The following is a 21,429-nucleotide window of genomic DNA, read 5'->3' as shown; positions in this document are numbered from 1 at the left end:
TGTATCTCTAACTGATGAGAACTTTTTTTTTCTGTTGTGCAATCAGCATGCCATTGTTTACCCAACAGAATGAACAGTAATTCTTTTAATTCCACCTAATGCCTGGTCTCTGTTCAGATGTTCCCTGTCTCAACATGGGGGTTTTTTTGCAGTTCATGAGAATCAGGATCCAAACCAGGTTCCCATGTTGCATTAGGGTCATTATGCCTCTCAAATTCTCTTTTATTTTCTAACAATACTCTCTTTATTTTGTTTGATTTTAATGCCATCAATCTGTTGGAGCAACTCTATCATTGGGCTTCGAGAATGTCCTACCTTTTGGATTTGGCATATTTTGCTTGCTTGAGCTATCCGTAGACTAAGGTTTGGTTGAGTGCAAGTTCATTAATGAGGACGGCTTCTAGGTGGGGCTCTGCTTCCTGTTGAATCACAACATGAGGGACCTAATGTCTGCTTGTTCCAGTTTTAAGAGGCTGACATTGAGCAGAGGAGTCATGTACATGTAACTCACAGGTGTTAATATCCATGCAGTCTTTAATTTCCCCCACTTGATGCCTCTTTTAAGTCTGTCTCTCTTTTTTTAAACGCCCCCAATTTTTCCACCTGAGACCGTGGGAGCCTCTTCAGGTTAGCCCCTGTGTCCTACATCCAACCACCCCCTCGTCCTGTGGGTTCCACCTCCTGTCCACTGCCTACCTCACTGCTGCCACCAAGGGCCATGACTCTGTTTCCTTTTCGCCACTTCAGGAAAAGGTCAGAGTGCCTGACATTTGAAACCGCATGTTTTCACATGGTCTTCTGTGTAAGTTGCTCCCCGCAGCTCTTGGCATAAAGCCCAGGCCCATGAATGTGGACGTCAGGGCACATTTGGTCTGGTCCATTTTTGCTTCAGCTCCCTGCCGTGCGCTGTCTGTACTGACGTTCTAGGGCTCCTTCTCTGCACCCCACACACTGTCTCCTCCTGTGCCCTTTGCCTCGCCCAGCTCCTCCTCACCCTGGGGCTTAGCTCAGACCAGAAGTTCCCAACCCTGGCTGTACCTGACATCATCATCTGGGCAGTTTTAAGAAATGCCGATGCCTCCACTCAAGATCAATTAAAATCTGAACGTCTGGGGGTGAGGCCTGAGTTTGCTATCTTTAAAAGTTTGCACAGGTGATTCTGATGTGTGGCCAAGGTTGAGAGCCAGACTTCCTCCATCTGGGAAATTTGTCCTCATGCCCCACTCCCGGTTACATGCCCTTTATCACCACTGCAGCATTCTGCTCTAACCCTGACCCCAGCTTTACTGAGGTATAATTGATACTAATACTGTGTAACTTACTGTGCAGCATCATGGTGTTGTCCTTACTTTGTCTGGGTCTCACGATGCTGGCACCCGGTCTGTTCCATGTGACATGGAAGCTTCATGTAGAATCATTTCTACATGTATGTATGTATACATATACATGTATATGTATATATTTGGCTGTGGCCACATCTGTGTGGCTCCCTCTGATATTACTCAGCACATAGTAGGTGATTGATAATACTTGTAATTGGACGATAGGGAGATATTTGGACTGGATTCTGGGATTGTTTGAATGCAGGGGTGGTGCTCCGCTGAGTGGGACAAAAACCAGAGTCCATTGTCTGCTAAGATCATGTCTCAGCAACCTCCTCTGCTCCTCTGAGCCCCTTCCCCTAGACGAGTGGGCTACAGACAGCCCTCTGCATTTCCCAGTGGCTTACCCCCTTTCTACCTGTCCAAGGAATTTCCCCATCTCATACACCACCTCTGAACTCACAGAATGTGGAGGAAACCCTTTTTTGGCACCTAATCTTATATGTGCTGTGAAAATGTTTTTGAAATCATTGGGGCAACTGGTGTAAGAAGTAACTTTTATATTTTTCGTTTCTTCAGGAGTTTCTCGCCTTTGAATGAGAGTTAAAGCCTTGTTTACGAGAAGAACAAAGTGGTATTAGATTGGTGCTCTGGCCCTTTTTTTAGAAATGATTCTTACATTATTTATTTATTTATTTATTTATTTATGGTTAGCTTTATTGAAGTGAACTCACATACAGTATAGCTTTCCATTTGCCCCTGAGCGATCTACTCTGTGTTGTTTAAGTTTCCATCACAATGCTTTAACTCCCTAGTTGGATTTCAGACCAGGTGTGATCTAGGACTTATGCTCTTAGAGTTGCTTCCAGATATGGCTTCAAGGGAAGCCTCCAAAGCTGTCATGGACTGTGGTGCTGCTATGAAAAAAAGCTTTTTTTTAAAAAAGCCTAAAGTTGGGGTGCCTGGGTGGCTCAGTCATTAAGCGTCTGCCTTCAGCTAAGGGCGTGATCCCGGCGTTATGGGATCGAGCCCCACGTCAGGCTCCTCCGCTGGAAGCCTGCTTCTTCCTCTCCCACTCCCCCTGCTTGTGTTCCCTCTCTCGCTGGCTGTCTATCTCTGTGAAATAAAAAATAAAATCTTTTTAAAAAATTAAAAAAAAAAAAATAAATTTAAAAAAGCCTAAAGCTGCACAAGGAATCTTACCAACAATGGAGGAAAGCAATTAACCGGTTTCTCCGCTGGCACCTGTGACCCCTCGCTGCCTTTTTGCATCCACCAGAGGGCAGTGTTCTATTCTACCTAACCTTCGGCTTCCCTTTCAAATGCTAGCATTTTAGCTTCTGAATTGATCCCCAGTGTTTCTCGAAATTTGATTTGCCTAGATTTTTTTTAATTTTGCTAGAAATATGTGTTTCATTGCAACCCAGTAGAGACACACATCAAATGCAACTCTGTATATGTTTATATTACAAAAGTTTCATAAAATAATACTTGTGCAGTACACTGATATTTTCTATTCTCTTTCATTTAAAAAAGTGCCAATCAAAAAAAAATTTTTTTAAGTGCCAATCATCACTCAAATTAGGTTCATGATTCACAAATTGGGTTGCAGCCCGTAATTTGAAACATACTGCCTTAGAGTTCATTTAGTCTGACATCCTGGGTGTTTATGGAAGCAGAGATGCAGTTAGAGAGGGCGTTTGCCTAGTCACTGCAGGACGTAGAGCCCCAGCCGGGACTTTAGGCTTCTCATCTGTTGCTTTCAGCCCAGTGACATGACTGTCAAGGTACATCTAGTGCTCCAACTGGTCACAGCCACAGGGAGGGAGGGTATCTATGTATGTGTTCTACTCCCAGCACACTGGGCTTTGCTATACCAAGAAGAGAGGCACCTCCAACAGGAATATAGCTTCTGTGTCTCAGCCACCGATTGTCACACTGATGCTGGTCTCTGGAAGGTAAACCCTTTGGAGTCCTGCACATGGGTCCTTCCTGATGATTTTGGTTGCCTGGGTGCACTAGCCACTGGCTTCACAGTGCTTTGTTTTATAGCCCAGAAGCCAGGCATTAACTCCATCAGTAAATTCTGCCAATGAAAGAGGCAGGTAGCCGTTTGCCATGGTCAGAGTGTCTGCTTCCGAAATGCAGAAGGTGGAAGTTCTCATGTGGTCCCATCCTTGCTCTGTAGAAAGCTTCCCAAAGGACGTTCGAGATTGACTACAGTCACAACCGCTTCCTGAAGGATGGCCAGCCCTTCCGCTACATCTCGGGAAGCATTCACTATGCCCGCGTGCCCCGCTTCTACTGGAAGGATCGGCTGCTGAAGATGAAGATGGCCGGGCTGAACGCCATCCAGACGTAAGTAGGAAGCACTGGGCTCTCCCCTGGGCCTAGACACCTGTACCTGGAGAGAGGGCGCGGCTGCATTTCTCTGTGCAGCTAGCTCTTTCCTTCTTCAGAATGGGACACAGCATAATCTTGTGTTCTGGGAGGGGCTTGGCAAGAGCTCGATTGGATTAACTACTTCTTCCGCTCTTGAACTTTGTCACTGGAAATCATAAAAAATGAACCTCCACTCAAAAAGGCAAAGGCGAGTTACAGTGATTGAGCATTTATCTTGTGCAGGGCGCTTTCCATGAAGGATTCCAGTGCTTCATTCCCATTTACAGCTGGTGAAACTGAAATCTACCCAAGCGCCTATTTTTGGCCAGAGGTCTCCCTAGAGTTTGAAGGTAGTGGTGGTGTAGGCAGCCAAGCTTCCCTCGGCTCTTGGGGGCATATGCCACGTTAGGTAGATTCCTGAAACCCAGTTTCTCTTTGTGGTTCTGCTGGGGTAATTCTATAGCCTAGAGTTACAGAATTACCCCAATAACTATCTCTCATCTCTTCTGCTGTTGCATGGTGACTAACTTGGGGGAAAGTTGGGGTGGCTGGCCACTCTGGTTTTCGCACAACTGATGAGGATTGCTGATAGCCTTTTCAAGATAAGGGGTGAGAAGAATGCAGAGGCAGATTCCTGGGGCCCTAGGGACCTACCTGCAGTTTAACACTTACCTCTGGGGGACCACGGCTATCTGTCCCAGGGAGCCCTGAAGCCATGGGATTGTGGGAAAAGGCCACGAACCAGGGGTCATCCAGAGACCTATGTGATGGCAGTAGGTAGCTTTGTAATGCAGTTCGTGGCCTATGCTGAAGGAAGCCGGGGGAACTGGTAGAAGTTTTTGTCACTTTACTTCCTGCGTGCCCTTCCTGACAAAATCTTTTACAGGAGGACACAGGGGTCAGAGGTTTTTTTTTACTTTTCTTAAAAAGCATTTTCAAAAAAATAAGTATACCTCTTATTACCTTAGCATAGATTTTTTCATTTTCCCTCAGCCTTACACAGGCATACCTGATTTTTACATAGTAGTAATTCATGGTCATGTAATTCTGTGTTTTTTTTTTAAGTCATTAAATAGGAATGGGTATTCTTTGTGGGTCATAAACTTAAACCAAGTTTGGTTCACTTGGGTAACTGCTGAGAAAACTTGAAACAAGGCCTGTTTCCCAAGGGGCTGCTAAACGGAGCTGTGTGAGTGTCTAAGGGTTTACACTTCTACCGCCAGTTCAGAAATTGCTGGATTTTTGAGCTTTTTCCAAGAAGGGACTGTGTGTCTCGGCAGGTACGTGCCCTGGAACTTTCACGAGCCCCAGCCAGGACAGTACCAGTTTTCTGGGGAACACGATGTGGAATATTTTATTAAGCTGGCCCATGAGCTGGGACTGCTGGTCATCCTGAGGCCTGGACCCTACATCTGTGCAGAGTGGGACATGGTGAGTACGTCTAGACTGGGCTCTGCCTGGCTGGTGCGTCCCAACAGGGGTGGGCTGACGGGCAGGGGTCTGGGGGAAAGTGAGGTAAAGCAGTTTAAGTAAGTCTCTAACTCCAGATACGGCTGAGCCTGTGACTGTAGCCAGCACGGGTGTCCTTTACTCGGGAGGTGCCTCGGCAGGGAGGACCCAGTAAGGGTCAGAGGCACGTGTCCTCCTTTGGTGCTCGCTCAGGTAGCTCTGTTGCCCCACCGTGAAAAGCAGTTAATGGTATGGGCTCTGGTTCCCTCATAAGGTAGTGGTGAAGTTAAGTGGAATAATCTCTACAAAGGCTTTGATTCTCCAAACACTGCATTCATGTGAAGTCATCTGACTTTCACTGTGTTACAGTTTCTAATTTCCTTGAAAGTTATAAACCAGAAAGCCCAGTTCATATCCCTTCTCTGTGAAACTTTCCTTCTTTTCCCTCACTGCCAAGAGTCATTCCTATCTCCTCCGCCGTCCCCAGACCTTATAATGGCTTTTCTCTTCTTCTTTTCTCCCCCCCCCCACCCTAGGGAGGATTACCTGCTTGGCTATTATTAAAAGAATCTATTATTCTCCGTTCTTCGGATCCAGGTAAGTTGTCACAGGTGTCTCGAGAGAATTTATGATGTCTTTAGACATTTTATATCACAAGCGTCAGGTATTTTGAAGGCTGGGATACTTCTGTACAGGCACCTCTGAAAGCTTACTGGAAGCGCGAGGGTTAATCACTGTCCACTGCAGGCACGCATGTGTAGGAAGTAAGGCTCGCTTGAACCATTTGACCAGATCTTGCTGATAAACTGGTAACTTTGAACTGGCGTTGGGCCCTGTTTGTGGTTTACCAACTCACTTTAATGCTTTCTCTTCCTACTTTCTCAATAAATTACATGGCCAGTGATAGCATCTCGCTAATCAAAATAGCCATTCATTTGTCTCCCTTTACAGAGTGATCTATAAATGAAGTCTTTTTCTTGTCTTTTTAAACAACGAGAAATTATTTTAGCTGTAAACCCAGATCAGAAGGTTTCATTTAGCTGCATTTCTATCTTCCGAAGACTTCGGTTTTTCCTGGTGATGCCAGGTTGGAGATGGTGATAAAAGCAGCTAACATTGATTAAATTAAAATAAAAAGGAAAAGCACCCAGTAATGCAGTCGCTGGGTCATAGAGTAGCTCTATTTACAACTTTTTGAGGAACCTCCACACTGTTTTCCACAGTGGCTGCACCGGCTTGTATTCCCACCAACAGTGTAAGAGGGATCCCCTTTCTCCAGAGCCTCGCCCACATCTGTTGTTTCCTGACTTGTTAATTTTAGCCATTCTGACCGCTGTGAGGTGGTATCTCATTGTGGTTTTGATTTGTATTTCCCTGATGCCGAGTGATGTTGAGCATTTTTTTCATGTGTCTGTTGGCCATTCATATGTCTTCTTTGGAGAAATGGTGAAGGGGCACCTGCACCCCAATGTTTATAGCAGCAATGTCCACAATAGCCAAAATATGGAAAGAGCCCAGATGTCCATCGACAGATGAATGGATAAAGTTGTGGTGTGTACACACACACACACACACACACACACACACACACAAAATGGACTATTACTCAGCAATCAAAAAGAATGAAATCTTGCCATTTACAATGACATGGATAGAACTAGAGAGTATAAGTTTGTCAGAGAAAGACAAATACCATACAATCTCACTCATATGTGGGATTTAAGAAACAAAACAAATGAACATAGGGGAAGGGAAGGAAAAACAAAGCAAAACAAAGCAAGACAAAAACAGGGAGGCAAACCATGAGAGACTCTTAAAAAAAAAGTACAAACTGAGGGTTGCTGGAGAGGGGAGGTGGGTGGGGGGATGGGGTAACTGGGTGGTGGGCGTCAAGTAGGGCACTTGATATAATGAGCACTGGGTGTTCCATGCAACTGATGAATCACTAAACTCTACCTCCGAAACTAATAGCTATACGTTAACTAAATAGAATTTAAATTTAAAAAATTGAAAATAAATTAATAAAATAAAATAAAAAGGAAAAACAACCCACCCTACTCTGACAGAGAGAAAGACACATCATTCCTGCACTCTTTTCTTCATTCAACAAACACGGGCTGGATGCATCCTGCGCTCCAGGCTTGGTGTGTAGTGGCGAGGAGGGATACCGTGCATACGGCTGCTTGTCCACTGAGAGCTCGTTGAGTAGATGCCGCCTTGAAGGACAACTTCTAGGAGACTTGCAGTGCATGCAGCTACCCCAACTCACATAGTCATTGAATCCAGCCTATGCTGGTCTCAGCTGCCAGCTCTAGGGTAATGGGGCGGCCTTGTGTCTGTTGGCAGGCACAGGTGTGGAGTGGAGTTAACCTGTCTTGTTTTCCAGATTACCTTGCAGCCGTGGACAAGTGGTTGGGAGTCCTCCTGCCCAAGATGAAGCCTCTGCTCTATCAGAATGGAGGGCCGATCATAACCGTGCAGGTAACCTCAGAGATGAGCAGGGGCAGGCGGCGGGGGAAGGCTTTCATCCTCCACGGTATATCCAGGAGTGAGGCAGCTCTGAGCCTCACAAGTCTGTTTCTTGGCGAGGCAATGCCACAGCCAGTGATTTTACTGAAGCTGCATTTTGGGGAGGCATTATCATTTTGGATGCCTGCTGTACACCAGGCTCTGTGCTGACAGCCCTGCCCTATTCAATTATCCCAGCCACTGTCTCTTTTAAAAGAAGAACTTCAAAGAGGTTGAGTGACTTGGCCAAGCTCACCCAGCTGGCAGGTAGCAGAATCCGGACTGCAGCATAGGCCCGAAGGTCCACGGAGCCTGTGGCCTCTCTAGTGTCTCTGGCTGCGGGGTGCAGTACAGATTGAGATGCTGTGGTGTCTGCCCTGCTTAGGCTGTCTGTTCATGCTGGCCTGGAAAGAGGATGTGGTGAACTGGGGGGCATTATAGTTCCCCTCCCACTTCCTGCCCCCCACTCTCCTTCTTCCATCTGTTCTTTGTACTGCAAAGACAGATAGCGGGGAGATCATGCGCCAAGTATTTTCCATGTGAAAATTTGGGACCCTTGACCTTCAACAATTTGTGATGTTTGCAAAATTCCTTAGGTAAAACATTAAAGCATGTTCATTAGTCATTTGCCAAGGAGTAAATGTAACACTGGCTGCATCCTGAAACAATGGGGTGCAGTGTGGCACTCCCTACAGAAGTGTGGCCAAGATTTCCTTCTTAGGAGTGATACCATGAACAGTTGTAGGGATGCTCACTGTGGGAAGGGAGCATGGCCACTGTCTTGGCCTGCAGGTAGAGGTCGAATGAGGCAATGAGAAGGCAGACCTGGCCAGAGGGACCATTCCGACCCTACACGGTGAAGAGAGGCCAGGTTGCTGCTCCCAGAGGGATGTCCAAGGACTCCCGAATGCCCCTCCACCTGTCTTGAGTCTATACTGGTTAAGCGTACAGGAGCCCATTTTTCTGTACGAAGACTTCAAGGCTGCAACTTGAGTGTGTCTTTGCGTGGCTGGGTCTTCTTCCTTTCTCTTAATCTTAGTTTTTTTTTAGTCTTCCTCATTTTTTAGTCTCTGCTTCTTTCCAAATAACTTTTAATTTTTGCTCACAACTTTTCTGTACCTTTTGGTTATTGAAATGCCACAAAAAGCATAATCAAATATGAACTCCGCAGAGGAGACCAGTGTTGGCTGCACTGGGGGCATTTCTTGCATGAATCCCTGGCAGCCTCCAATGGCCTGAACTTGACTGTGGGTCCTCCCCGGGGACTCAGCCTCCTCCTCTTCCGCCTTTCACAACTCCACCTGCTTGAATGCCACCTAGTCCGTTTGCCCCTTGACTACTAAATTAACAAGTAAGTGTGGGAAGTATAGAAGAATATAAGAAGACAGAAAAACCGTAATTGTCACTTAGATGCCAGGAGCCAGAAGTAAGTTCTTCATATTTTGGGGAGATTTCCTTGAAATTTTTCGTGCCTTTAAAAAAATTTCTTTTTACAAAGTCAGTTTAAACTGTGTGACCAGTTTCTTACCTGACTTTTCTTACTTTAGTCTGATGTCATAAGCATTTTTTCATATCATTAAAAATTCTTTGGAGCAGCTGGGTGGCTCAGTTGGTTAAGCATCTGACTTCAGCTCAGGTCATGATCCTGGGGTCCTGGGATCCAGCCCCGCATCAGGCTCCCTGTTCAGCAGAGAGTCTGTTTCTCCTGCTCCCTTTTCCCCTGCTCTTGCTCTCTCTCTCCCTCTGTCTCTCTCATAAGTAAAATCTAAAAAAAAATTCTTCCTACTGTATACCAAATTCATGGTGGCCTCTTGACATTTGAGGGCAGTGCCCATAGGTACCGTTTGGAAGCCTTTCTAGTTGGCTTAGTTGGCATCCACATGACTCTCAGAACCTCTGTTAGAGCCTCCGTTTGTGAGGTACTTGTGGTGGTTTGTCAGTGTTCATCCCTGACCACAGGTGTCTCCACTCTCTTCTGCTCTCCACATATGTGACTGGCAGCCAGTGGGTATTCCTCAGAAGCCTACCAAGTGGCTCTGAAATGGAATAGAAGCTGATGGGTTAGAAAGTTGGCATTGGTAGACAGTATTTCGGCATGCCAAGGTTTCTGTAAAAGCTGGTTTCTGGGGATGCCTGGGTGGCTGAGTCAGCTAAGCAACTGCCTTCGGCTCAGGTATGATCTTAGAGTCCTGGGATTGAGCCCTACAGCGGGCTCTCTGCTCAGCGGGGAGTCTGCTTCTCCTTCTGCCTCTGCTGCTCCCTCTGCTTGTGCTCTCTCTGTCTGTCAAATAAATAAATAAAATCTTATTTTTTTTAACAAGCTGATTTCTGTCTCTGTCTGCATTCAGGCCATGGGGCAAAATGATGCTTTATTTAGTTCACCGTGTTGGTGCTCTGTCTGGGTGCCTGGGGAGATTGAAGAGGCCTTGCCTATGTGTTTGCAGGCAGGGCAAAACTGAGGCTATTGTCGTAGAGGTGCAGAGAGCCCAGCCTGGTCCTTAACTCGTCCTTACGACTCGGCCGTATATGCAAGTGTTCTCTTCTGGAGGGATTAGCTAAACCAGCACCACCTAAGCTGGTTTGTCTGTGTGGGTGTTTATCTCAGTCTGTACCAAGACCACACCTGAAATAAGTAAAGCCACAAGCGCCTATTAATAATATCCAAGGTGAAAATCATTAGGAGTGGGGACCTTTCACCCACAACTTCGCTTTATCCAATTTACGGGGTATTGGTCCTGAGGTGACAGCCCTACCTCCACCCGGGGCTGTGTGAGATCAACAGCTTTAAAAGTCCACGGTGCCTGGTTGCTTCATTAAGGAGCTTACAGGATGAGACGGTTACTCTCGAACAAGGACCCGCGATGGCCTGTTTTTGTAAATAAAGGTATGTTGGCGTAGCCGCGCCCAGTCGTCCGTGTGTGAGCTGTGGCTGCTTTTGCACATCAGTAGCAGAGTTCAGCGGTGCACAGACACATGTGGCCACAGAGCCCAAAATACCCACCCTGTGGCCCTTGATTGAAAAGGTTGACCGATCCCTTGCTCTAGAAAACTCAAGCGTTCCTCTGAATCTCACTGTGACTGGTCTGTGTTTTCCTTTTTACCTTCCCTGTCTACGACCACCCCTGTTTCTCTCTGGTTGACTAACATAGAATGTGAGTAGCTTGGTGAGCACTGACTGGGTGCCAGGTATTCACGAGCTGACTCAGTTAATCCTCATCGCAGCCCGGGGGAGGGAGGCTCGTTGGCCTCACGGAGATGGTACTGTTTCACGGGCGGAGCCCCAAGGACGAGAAATGGCAGAGCTGACACTTGCACGTGGACAGCTGGGCCTCCGGTGCCCCGTGCCCACAGCTCTGAGCTGTCTTGCAAATGTGTCCAACCTAACGAAGTTGTGTTCATGCATTTATGACAAGCCCGTTTATTTCAATGTACAATCATGATAATCATCATCATGACCCTGGGTAAATCTTGAGAAAATAAGTGACCCTAAATGAGCCTTGCGTTGGGGTGTGAGGGTAAACAGAAAGGAACACGAGGTGCAAAGTTTCCAGGCCCACATAGTTGCTCGGGCTGACCCTGGAACTAGCCCTGAACTTGTGGATGGCCAAAGGACCAAGGAACACACAGACACTCAAGTAGATCTTATTAAAAGAGGGGGAAAAAGAAAATGACAGTATTTGCAAAGCTTTTCTTCAAGTTGCTCTCAAGCATTTCCAAGGGGATGCCTGTGGGAGTAATTAAAGTGTCAGGAGCAGTTGCCCTGGGGGGGGGGGGGTTCTGCTCTGTGTGAGGGGCAAACACCTCCTTTTTCAAGGTGGCTTCAGGACCAGTGAAGCTCTTGGTGCTGGGCATTCTCGCTACAGTCCGAACCTGTAACATGACGGTATTAGCACAGGGATCTCCGTCTGGGGAAATAATCATTCATTAAACTATGTGGGAAGCAGCACTGTGCAGAGAATGATGGTGGTGTTTAGTTCATCCCCGTCCTTCGCTGTCCCCTGCCGACTCCCTGACTGTCCACAGGCCCCACAAAGCTACTGGCCATCTAGCAAACAGGGAGTACTCTCTCCCTGTCCTCTTGCCTGGACAGCCTTTCCCTCTAGAGCTACCTTGGGTGGCCGCTCCAGGGAAGCTTCCTTACCCGTCTCTCCCAGCCACGGTCAGGTCGGGCACCTCTTTTTCTGGGGTTCACAGTTTATTGTGCTAATGTTTAATGACTGTGGATCCCCAGAATGGCAAAAATTGATTTTGCCTTATGTGCAAGTTGAAATTGGATGGCGGGGTATTTTTCTCATTTTTGTAAAATCGTGAACCCTAACACCAATATGTGGTATAATGAAGCATTATGAGGAGAACGCCCACGTAACCACCACCCGAGATGGGAAATAGCACGTGGCCAGCCCCCGAGAAGTTTCTCTGTTGTCCTTCATGACCTCCCCACTTCTTCCCACTGTCGTGACCTTCAAGGCCGTTCGTCTCTTGGTGGTCGTTCTCTGTTCTTAACACCTATGTAGGTATCCAGATTTATGGTTTGGTTGGGGCTATTGGGAATTTTCTGTGGGGGCATCCCGTCTGTATTGCTTCCCTCACTTGAAGTTACATCTCTGGGACTCTTATATTCATTGTTCACCTTATGTTCATTGTTGCCCCTAAAAAGTCTCTTCAGACGTTTTTTTCTGATCGCCTCCCCATGAAATGTTAATACCTTCTGTCTTCTGTATAAGCGTCTGTATATCTGTGCTTTACAGATCAGAATGAGTAAGGTGTTATTTTCTCCTGTAAGAATCAATTTTCACCTCCTTGGGGATGCTGTCCTCCCCCACTGAGAATTCGAGAAAGTGAAAATGCGTGCCTCCCGCCCTCAGCAATTGCCATTTTGCACCGTGTAATCCTTTGTGGTGGAGGCTGACAAGTAGGAGTTTTAGGAGCAACCCTTGGCCTCTACCCACTGGAGTGCCAGCAGCACACACACACACACACACCCGCCAGTGTGACAACCCAAAATATCTGCAGACACGGTCATATATTCCCTGGGGGGGGGGGGGAGTAACTCCTGGTTGAAAACCACAGATGCTATTGAACACAGACTGAGCACTGGTGATGGAGTACAGAAAGGAGGACCAACTGAATGTTTGACAGTAGATTAAGGAAATGATGGTATGTCCTTATCCAGCATTTGCCCTCGTTACTGCCGTGGGCATTTTGCATAATATGTGAAGGTACAAAACTAATGTTACAACTGGTGCAAGTGATAGGATACCAGGTTTGAGAACAGAGAACAATGACTGTGTATTGTGTGTTTTTAGGATGTGTGTACGTGTGTGAATCTGGAAGGCTAAGCCAGAATGCTCATAGCACTTACCTTTGGCTTAAGGGATTAACACATGATTTTTCTATTTTCTTTGCATTTACCCCCATTTTCTAATATTCTACCATGGGAAGATCTTATTTATGTAACATTTAAAGTATCTGTCACCTAGTACAGGCTGGAACATCACTATAATCCAAAACTGACGTGGTGGTTTTGTTTTTCTTACTTTGGTGGAGTGGGAAGTAGTAGAAGGTAAGTTTTGATGCTGAGTTGCTCTTTGAGTTTTGAGGATCGAGTATAGGAAGTATTTTTGGCAATCGTCAGGCCCTGTCATCTCACAGATGCTCAGATATTGTCTGCAAACAAAAGCACTAGGATTAGTACGTTGGGCTCTCCTGATTTCCCCCACCTCTTTTGTGACTTGTAGGTTGAAAATGAATATGGCAGTTACTTCAGCTGTGATTATGACTACCTGCGTTTCCTGCAGAAGCTCTTCCACTACCATCTGGGCAATGACGTGCTGCTGTTCACCACTGATGGGGCACATGAGATGCTCCTGCAGTGTGGGGCACTGCAGGGGCTCTATGCCACAGTGGACTTCGGACCAGGTTAGTGTTTGTAATCACAGCGAAACCCAGCTCAGGCCACGCAGCCTTGGGCAGTGCACTCCGTCAGTTGCTCAGGGCAGCTGTGTGTTAAGTGGGTATGTTGAATGAGATCGCTCAGATTTTCCTTTACTAAGTAGCAGGTGACATGGAATAATGAATAAAGTGCCCACTCCATTGCACGGTGATTTTATTTAAGCTGATCGTCCCTTTAGGGCAAGAGCTCCGTTTTTAGCACTGGTGAGCCCACCTGGAGCTCAGAGCCTGGAGCCTGGCGCTCTGTTCTCTTAGGGCTGCTGCCAGGAGCTCTGCCCCAAAGCTGTCGCCTTTCAGGGCTGCCACTTCAGGTCAGCCACTGTCAGGGTGCTGTGGGCCTGTGTGCCCTGGAGTGCGGGGAACTTCCCTGCACTTCCCTTCTCTTTCTGCGGAACTCAGCGCCATGAGCCGTGACGGCCCGCAGGTGGTTTGGTAGATGGGGCACAAAGGGTCTTCCCTGACTGGTTCGTGCGGCAGAGGCTCCACGCAGGTTCTGGGGGCGGGCAGCGTGGCCGGGAGGCTCCTCGCTGTCGTAAGCATCAAGAGAGCAGCTTTCGTGAAGGACATGACGCCGACAGGCAGTGTGTGCTCCTGGAAAGAGTCCCCGATTGGACTTGCTTGCTTTCTATCTTTCTATGCTGTGAAGGACATTATTGGGACAATTGAATTTTTTGAATCAGTTCTGTAGATTAGATAATAGGATTGTATCCATGTTAATTTCCTGGTTTTTAATAATTGTACTATGTTTATTTAAAGGATGCCCTTGCTCTTAGGGAATGTACATTGAAATATTTAGGGATAAAGGGCCTTCATGTCTGCAACTTACTCATAAATGGTTCAGAAAAAATAAGCATATTGAGAGAGAGAGAGAGAAACTAATAAAGCAAACGTGGCAAAATATTAACAATTGGGGAATCTGGGTTCTTTGGGAGTATGATTTCTTTGTTCTAGTCTCGCAACTCTTCTATAAGTTTGAAATTATTTCAAAATAAGTGTTAACTCCCCCCCCAAACAAACAAACAAAAAAAAAAACCCTGCTCTTCAAGTGGCATAAAGACCCCACTGCCTTCCTGGCTGAGGTCTAAGACAGTTGCCCGCATTACGCGTCCAGTACTGGCTTTCTCTCGAGACGGATGTACGGAAGACTGAAGTTGCGCTTTTAAACGCATTCCTCTATGTTAGCAAAAACAAGGACTGGCTTTAAGTGAATGGAGTGTTTCTAGACTCGAGCATTTGGTGATGAACTAACAGGGCTACAGAGAGTGGCACAGGAAGTGGCCCGCTGGTTTCCTCCTGCTTTGGCGCACTTCCCATCACAGTGATGACAAGTGCAGTACCTTTCTGTTGGGAGAAACAACGTGGAGGTTATTCCGAGTTTGTCGTAAGCATTACGTGCAGCGGCTCTGGCTCTGGGTTGAAGGACAGCCTCCTGGAAGGCCCGTGGACGCGGGGCAGGTGGGGCTCGTGGCAGCCTCATTCATGTGTGTGGGGTGGCGGCGGCGGTGCCCAGGGTCAGGTCACGGGAGGAAGCTCTTGAGAACAGAATCGAGAGATCTGAATGCCACCCGACGCTTAATAGTGAGACATTTGCAGCCATAAAGTAAATGAGATTCTACTCTCGATGAGCATGTTATCTCCTGAAACCTGGGCTTCCGGAGAGCAAGGGGTTATTTGGAGGTCTTGGCTGCTGTCATTTCCACTCTGGGCACCTGCTGTGGGAAGTGGATCGTGAAGTTTGGGGCAGGGTGTCCCCTGCTCTGGCTAGGGAGATACTCTTCGTGATTGCTTGGTCACTGAAGGAGGGCAGCCCTCTGCCTCTGTGGGGAGAATGTCGTTCCCTTTACAGAGGGAGGGAGAAAGAAGACACCAGGAGCAAGCTCACACACAGGCATCTTAGCCTGGGATGGCCGATGATGTACAAATTCAAAATCAGCATATACGCCATTATTCAGGCAGAGAGACAATGAGACCACTTCCATCCCTTTGGCTTGCTAATTCCTGGGCAGATACCTATGGCGCTGTTACGTGTGGGGGCATCCGGGTCACATGTCTGTGTGAAGAGAGAAGAACGCAGAACCCGTGTCCAGGCCCTGGGGAAGCTCAGAGGAGACAACCCTGTGACACGATCTCCTGAGGCAGTGCAGTCAGGAGACACCAAGGGGATTGCGGAGAAAGGAAACAGTATTCCGCGGTCCCCACTCGTCTGTCGGGTGGATGGTGCGAGGCCAGCCTGCAGCTGGCCGGGCAGTGTTCCGGGCCTACCGGCATGTGGCGAAGGGTGGGGCTTCAGGCTGAAGGTCTGTGAAGGACTCTTTTTACTTTATTTATCATTCCCATGACTGACCTTTCTTCTCCCTCTTGTAATTTTCAGGTGCCAACATCACCGCTGCTTTCGAAATCCAGAGAAAGAGTGAGCCCAGAGGACCATTGGTAAGAATTGGGGGTGAGGTGTGGGTTTTCGTGCACTAAGGGGGTAGGACCTTGCTTTCTCTGGCCGTGGGATCAGCGGCTGATGGGACTGTGGGCACATGGCCCTCTGGACACATGAGTGACGGCAGCTGTGCTCTCACTGGAAACCGTGACCCTGCACCGGAGTGGAACAGAATGGGGACAAATGTGACAGTCCTGCCATGAATCAGGCTGTGCTCTTGCATGCTTCAACCCATTTGGCCTTGCTGGCAACTCTCATAGGTAGCATCGTGGTCTCCCTTTTCGCTAAGGCTCAGAGAACACGTCACTTATCCAGGGTCGCACGGCTGGTGAGTGGCAGTGCCAGGATCCGTGATCAGCACGGTGTTTCCTGAGAGCTCTTTGTGACAGAGCTTCTCCATCTTCCCTATGCTTCTGAATCACGTGGGAGTCTTGGTAAGAATGCCAGCTTTGAGCTACTGGGCCCAGGGTGGGGCCTGAGGTTCTGCGCTTCTGACAGGTAGCCAGGCGAGCACATGTCGAGTTGCGGGGCTCTGTGGCAGCCAGACAAGCAGCCGGAGGAGGAGCTGATGGCAAGGCCTGGGCAGGTCCGAACAGTCCTTCAGCTCTTCACTCTCAGCTCTTCTCTTCTCTGTACTTGTTCCTGGTGTTTCTGGGCACAGTTTGAGGGCTGATGTCCTGTGCCTGCTCTCAGCAGGTCAGGCTGCCCCGCCTGTGCACAGAGCCTTTGCTGTTTGTTGAGCCCTGAGGAACCTGCATTCACAGAGTTGGGGGGGTGATGTCCTAGACCTAGACCCTGGGGCAAGAAGGCCCCAGAACATGTCCAGACTTCTTTGTCCTTCTAGAGATGAAGGGCGTGGCAGGGAACACGAAGTGTTCGGGGCCTGCTTTGCAGAATACTTGGATGAGTCCACCTCACTTTAGGTCAACGTGGAACCTGAAAATCTGGACTGACACAAAGGGTGAACTTAGATAATTTTATTGAAATATTTTGCCATCCAATTCTTTTGCCCAGCAGACTTTCCTACCTCATTTAAACTTGGGGTTGGCTAACAAAATTTTGTTGCAGGGATAACTTTTCAGGAATACCTGTATTGTTGGCACTAAAAACTGAATTCGGGCAGTGCTGTGACTGGAACCTCCCACTGGTCCCCCAGCTCTGGGTTAAGCAGTACATGTAACACACGGCTCTCCATCCTTCCTTCGGTGGAGGAGAGAGGGCGATGGTTACAGGGAGGTGCCAACCTTTGAAGGTCATAAGTCCATCCTAAGCCCCATGTCCTTTTCTCTTTTTAGGTGAATTCTGAATTCTATACCGGCTGGTTAGACCATTGGGGCCAACCTCACTCAACAGTGAGGACTGAAGTCGTGGCTTCCTCCCTCCATGAGATACTTTCCCGTGGGGCGAATGTGAACTTGTGAGTGTTAGTTTCTGGAGGGCAGGGCACCCTCCACAGCTGTGGGCTCACAGTGAAGTATGTCTATTCTCTTGTTTCCTTGTAGGTACATGTTTATAGGTGGGACCAATTTTGCCTATTGGAATGGTAAGAACAATCCTACAGGTTGTGGAAACTTACGCTAGAATGTTTCTGGTGCTTGATTTGGGGGTAGGGAGTACCTATAGACAATTTTTATTTTCTATTTTTGTTTCTAAATTCCTGATATTATAAAAACTGCCTATATAATTTTTTAAATCATTTAAAAAATTTTAAGGAACATAACTTCTGTACTTAGAAACCTTATTGTTCTTTTTTAAATTTTTTAAAGTTTACTTATTTTTTTTTTTAGTGATCTCTACACCTAGTGTGGGGCTCAAAGTCACAACCCCAAGATCAAGAGTCATATGCTCTTCCAATTGAGCCAGCCAGGCGCCCCAGAAACCTTATTGTTTCTTTTTTTTTTTTTTTAAAGATTTTATTTATTTATTTGACAGAGAGACAGCCAGCGAGAGAGGGAACACAAGCAGGGGGAGTGGGAGAGGAAGACGCAGGCTCCCAGAGAAGGAGCCTGATGCGGGACTCGATCCCAGAACTCTGGGATCACGCCCTGCGCCGAAGGCAGATGCTTAATGACTGCGCCACCCAGGTGCCCCAGAAACCTTATTGTTTCAAACCAAGTAGCTGGGCAGCTCCCATAGTCTCTGGCGGTAGCTTATGTGCTCATGTATTCTGCTATGAACTCTTTCTTTCTTTCTTTCTTTCTTTCTTTCTTTCTTTCTTTCTTTCTTTCTTTCCTTTTTTTTAGCGTTTTGTTGAGATATAATTCACATACTGTAAAAAATCACAATTTTAAGTGTGGTGGTATTTAGTTATCACAAAGTTGTGCAACCATTACCGCCATCCAGTTTCAGAATGTTTTCACTACCCTAAAAGAAACCCCTTACCTGAGAAACTCCCCACTCTCCCTCCTCCCAGCCCTCAGCAACCACTCATCTATACTCTGTCTTTGTGGATTTCCCTGTTCTGGACAGTTCTTATCAATAGAGTCATACACTCTGTGGTCTTTTGTATCTGGCTTCTTTCCTGTAGTGTAATCTTTTCCAGGTCCACCCATGTTGTAGTGGGGGTCAGTTCTTTATTTTGTACTGATGTGGATGGTTTATTGTATGGACATGGAGCATTTTGTGTATCTCTTTGTCAGTTGTTGGATAGCTGAGTTGTTTCCACTTTCCGACCATTCTAAATAATGTTGCTATGAACGCTGACGTGCAGGGGTCATTTGAATCCCTGTTTGAGTTCCTGTGGGGACGTACCCCCGAGTGCATTTGCTGGACCATGTGCTATAACCAACTCTGTGTTTAGAGTTTGAGGAACGGCCCCAGTGTTTTCCAAAATGACTGTACCACTCTCAATTCCTACATGGTGTCTTCTTATTTTTTTAGTGGGAAAAATTATGACAAAATTCTCTTCATTGCCCTTGATTTTTGCAGACAGATCATGCTATATTAGTTTTTTTTCCTCAGGTTCATCGCTCACCCCTCTCCACATCTGCATTTTTCTCTCTGAATCATTGAGGATGCCCCTCAGTGCTGAGTTTTGGAAACTTCATTTGGGCCTGAGTCTCCTAGGATCTGTAATTGGGTACTACCAGCTCCTGTGAACTGCTCTCTTTTGTGCAGTGTGGGACGGGCTAGGAGAAGACTTTGCTTACAAGTGTAACTGACATTATTACTGTTATTAGAGCCGAGAAATGGAGATACTGCGAAACTCAGATGTCACTTCTTAAAAGATCACAGTATGCCAAGCTTGCTCGCTGAAGTCTTAGATCATGTCTGTGTGTCCCTCTTCTCATTAGAAACAGTTAAGACTTTGTGATGCCTTTTTCATTCAGTAGATAAGGATTCCACCTACCTTCCATTCATGGAATTGTGCCAAGCATCCAGTCCAGGAATAAAGGCTGATATCTTGGGAAACTTTACAGTTCGTGATATAATTTTTTTATCTTGTATTCTTCTTTTTTAAAATTTAAATAGATAAAAACAACCACTCAGAAAATGGAAGTTGTCCTTCCAGAAAAAGTCCGTTCCCTTGCTCCTGACCCTGCCATAAACCATAAAAGTCTCCTTTCTGCCTCTGTTTTCCCATTTAGTCCTCATAGCAGTCTCATCTGTGCCAGAGATTATGGACCCATTTTACAGATAAGAAAAGCAGGGTACAAAAAAGTCCACGTTTCCCCTTCAGCTGGCAGGGGATAGGGCTGGCCTTGAACGTGGGCCTTGGAAAGCCGATCACTACCCTCGGGTCACCTCTTGCATCCTGAAGCCCTGCACCAGCTCCCCCTGTGTTTGTGGGCCTCTCTGACCTGCCCTAGTCTCTTTGGGGACATAGGGGAGGGCCAGTCTTTGGTTCTTAGCAGCTGCTCTTCGAGCCAGTTCCCAGAGGAGGGCAATAAGAGGAAAAGCCCCTGGCGGGAGCTCCCTACCCATCCTGCCCATGGTCGGTGCACCAGCTCGTGCAGACATGTGCACCGCGGTCTGACCGGGTGCACCCCATCTGGGAGGCCTCCTGTGGGATCCAGGCCATCCGAGACTGTTCACAGGACGTGCAGAGGTGCAGAGTGGTAAGCTTGGCCATTTGCTTTGCCTTCCCACCTCGCACTTGCTACTGTAGAGAGAGGACGCTTAAGTTAGCACTGTTTCTCTATGATACTGCCCTGTGGTGGACGGAGGGCACCCAGGGAAAGATTCTGCTGGTGGAACTAGAGCAAAGACTAAGTTTTTCGGTCCATCCTTTAACCCACTGGCCAGTTTCCCTGTCCGCTTCCCTCAGCCTTTCCTTTTGTTTCTGGGAGTGCATCATTCACTTCAACTTGGTGACCACTGATTGAGCTCAGCTTGGTAAGTGAGGCCGCGCCCGCCTCCGAGGTGCAGGCCACTCGTGTGGCGCCGCACACAGAAATAGGAAGGGGGGGCCCGGGGCGGGGGGCAAGGTGCCTGCCACATTAGAGCCAGAGGAGGGGCCACAAAAGAGGTAAGCTCCTTGCAACAAGGGATGTGGTTTTATTTTTCTTTGCATCTCACAGCAGAGGATGTGCTTTAATGTATGTATGGCCACAGGCAGGTGGGCCTGTTGGCAGCCGCGGCCTCTTATTAGTGCAGAAGACGGTGAAGGTAATAGGACTGGGTCGGTTCAGTTGCCTGAGTGGTCCAGGTCCTTTGGAAATGTAGATTTTGCACAAAGAACTAACAAACCGAGAACTGGGGCCTGGGGTGGGGGTGGGAGGTGGAGTGAACCATCCTCAGCCCAGCTCCTCTGTCAGCTTCACCACCAGTATGCTCACCCAGAGTGGCTCCGTCGTTTGTGGGCTGGCGGATCAGTCGAAGGAACTGGTTGCTAAATCACGGGCGAACTATCAGATTTTGTGCCTCATTTACTAAAAATTAGGTTAGCTATAAGATGATCCGAAAGCAACTTTTTTCTCACGCCCTTGCGTTGTAAAACGGTCTCTGGAGTAGAAGAGAAAGGACTTTCTCTGGGCTGGTCCACAGAGGGCAGCATCAGCACCACCTGGGAGCCCGTTAGGGATGCAGAGTCTCAGGTGGGGTGGGGGCTGAGGAGTCTGGACAAGCTCTCCGTGTTGCGGGGCTGAGTTTTCTAAGTAGGAGCATAGGGTCACTGCCCACGGTTGCACCCAGGCTCCTACCTGTGAACATCGTCTGTGACGTTGTCTGCTCTAGACTGTGCCACTTGAACAACAATTGCAAAGCCATCTACTTTTCTAGTCTTGTTTGGCATTATTTATCGGTCTCTGTTGTGGTGTCATTCCCCGGGAAACAGACTGAGATGACCTGGCAGGAAGTTTATCGGGGCACGTTCCCAGGAGCAGCACATTTAGAGAGTGTGGGTGGCCCTGGGCAGGGGAAGAAGTTGAGCAAAGAGGCAGCTCT

General features: G+C 47.5%; 1 protein-coding gene across 2 annotated transcripts in view; it reads left to right on the top strand.

Moving 5' to 3' along the window:
- Positions 1-21,429, top strand: part of GLB1 (galactosidase beta 1) — an 82,830-nt gene that overhangs the window by 19,170 nt on the left and 42,231 nt on the right. For both annotated transcript variants that reach the window (XM_026496681.4, XM_026496682.4), the window contains exons 2-9: positions 3,511-3,680; positions 4,985-5,135; positions 5,690-5,750; positions 7,540-7,634; positions 13,400-13,580; positions 15,985-16,043; positions 17,340-17,461; positions 17,547-17,587. In XM_026496681.4, the coding sequence (XP_026352466.2) occupies positions 3,511-3,680; positions 4,985-5,135; positions 5,690-5,750; positions 7,540-7,634; positions 13,400-13,580; positions 15,985-16,043; positions 17,340-17,461; positions 17,547-17,587 (880 nt within the window). The remainder of the gene's footprint in view (positions 1-3,510; positions 3,681-4,984; positions 5,136-5,689; positions 5,751-7,539; positions 7,635-13,399; positions 13,581-15,984; positions 16,044-17,339; positions 17,462-17,546; positions 17,588-21,429) is intronic.

The sequence above is a fragment of the Ursus arctos genome, unplaced genomic scaffold (genome assembly GCF_023065955.2).
Source record: "Ursus arctos isolate Adak ecotype North America unplaced genomic scaffold, UrsArc2.0 scaffold_20, whole genome shotgun sequence".
Lineage (NCBI taxonomy): Eukaryota > Metazoa > Chordata > Mammalia > Carnivora > Ursidae > Ursus > Ursus arctos.
This window is presented reverse-complemented; position numbering and strand designations above follow the sequence as displayed.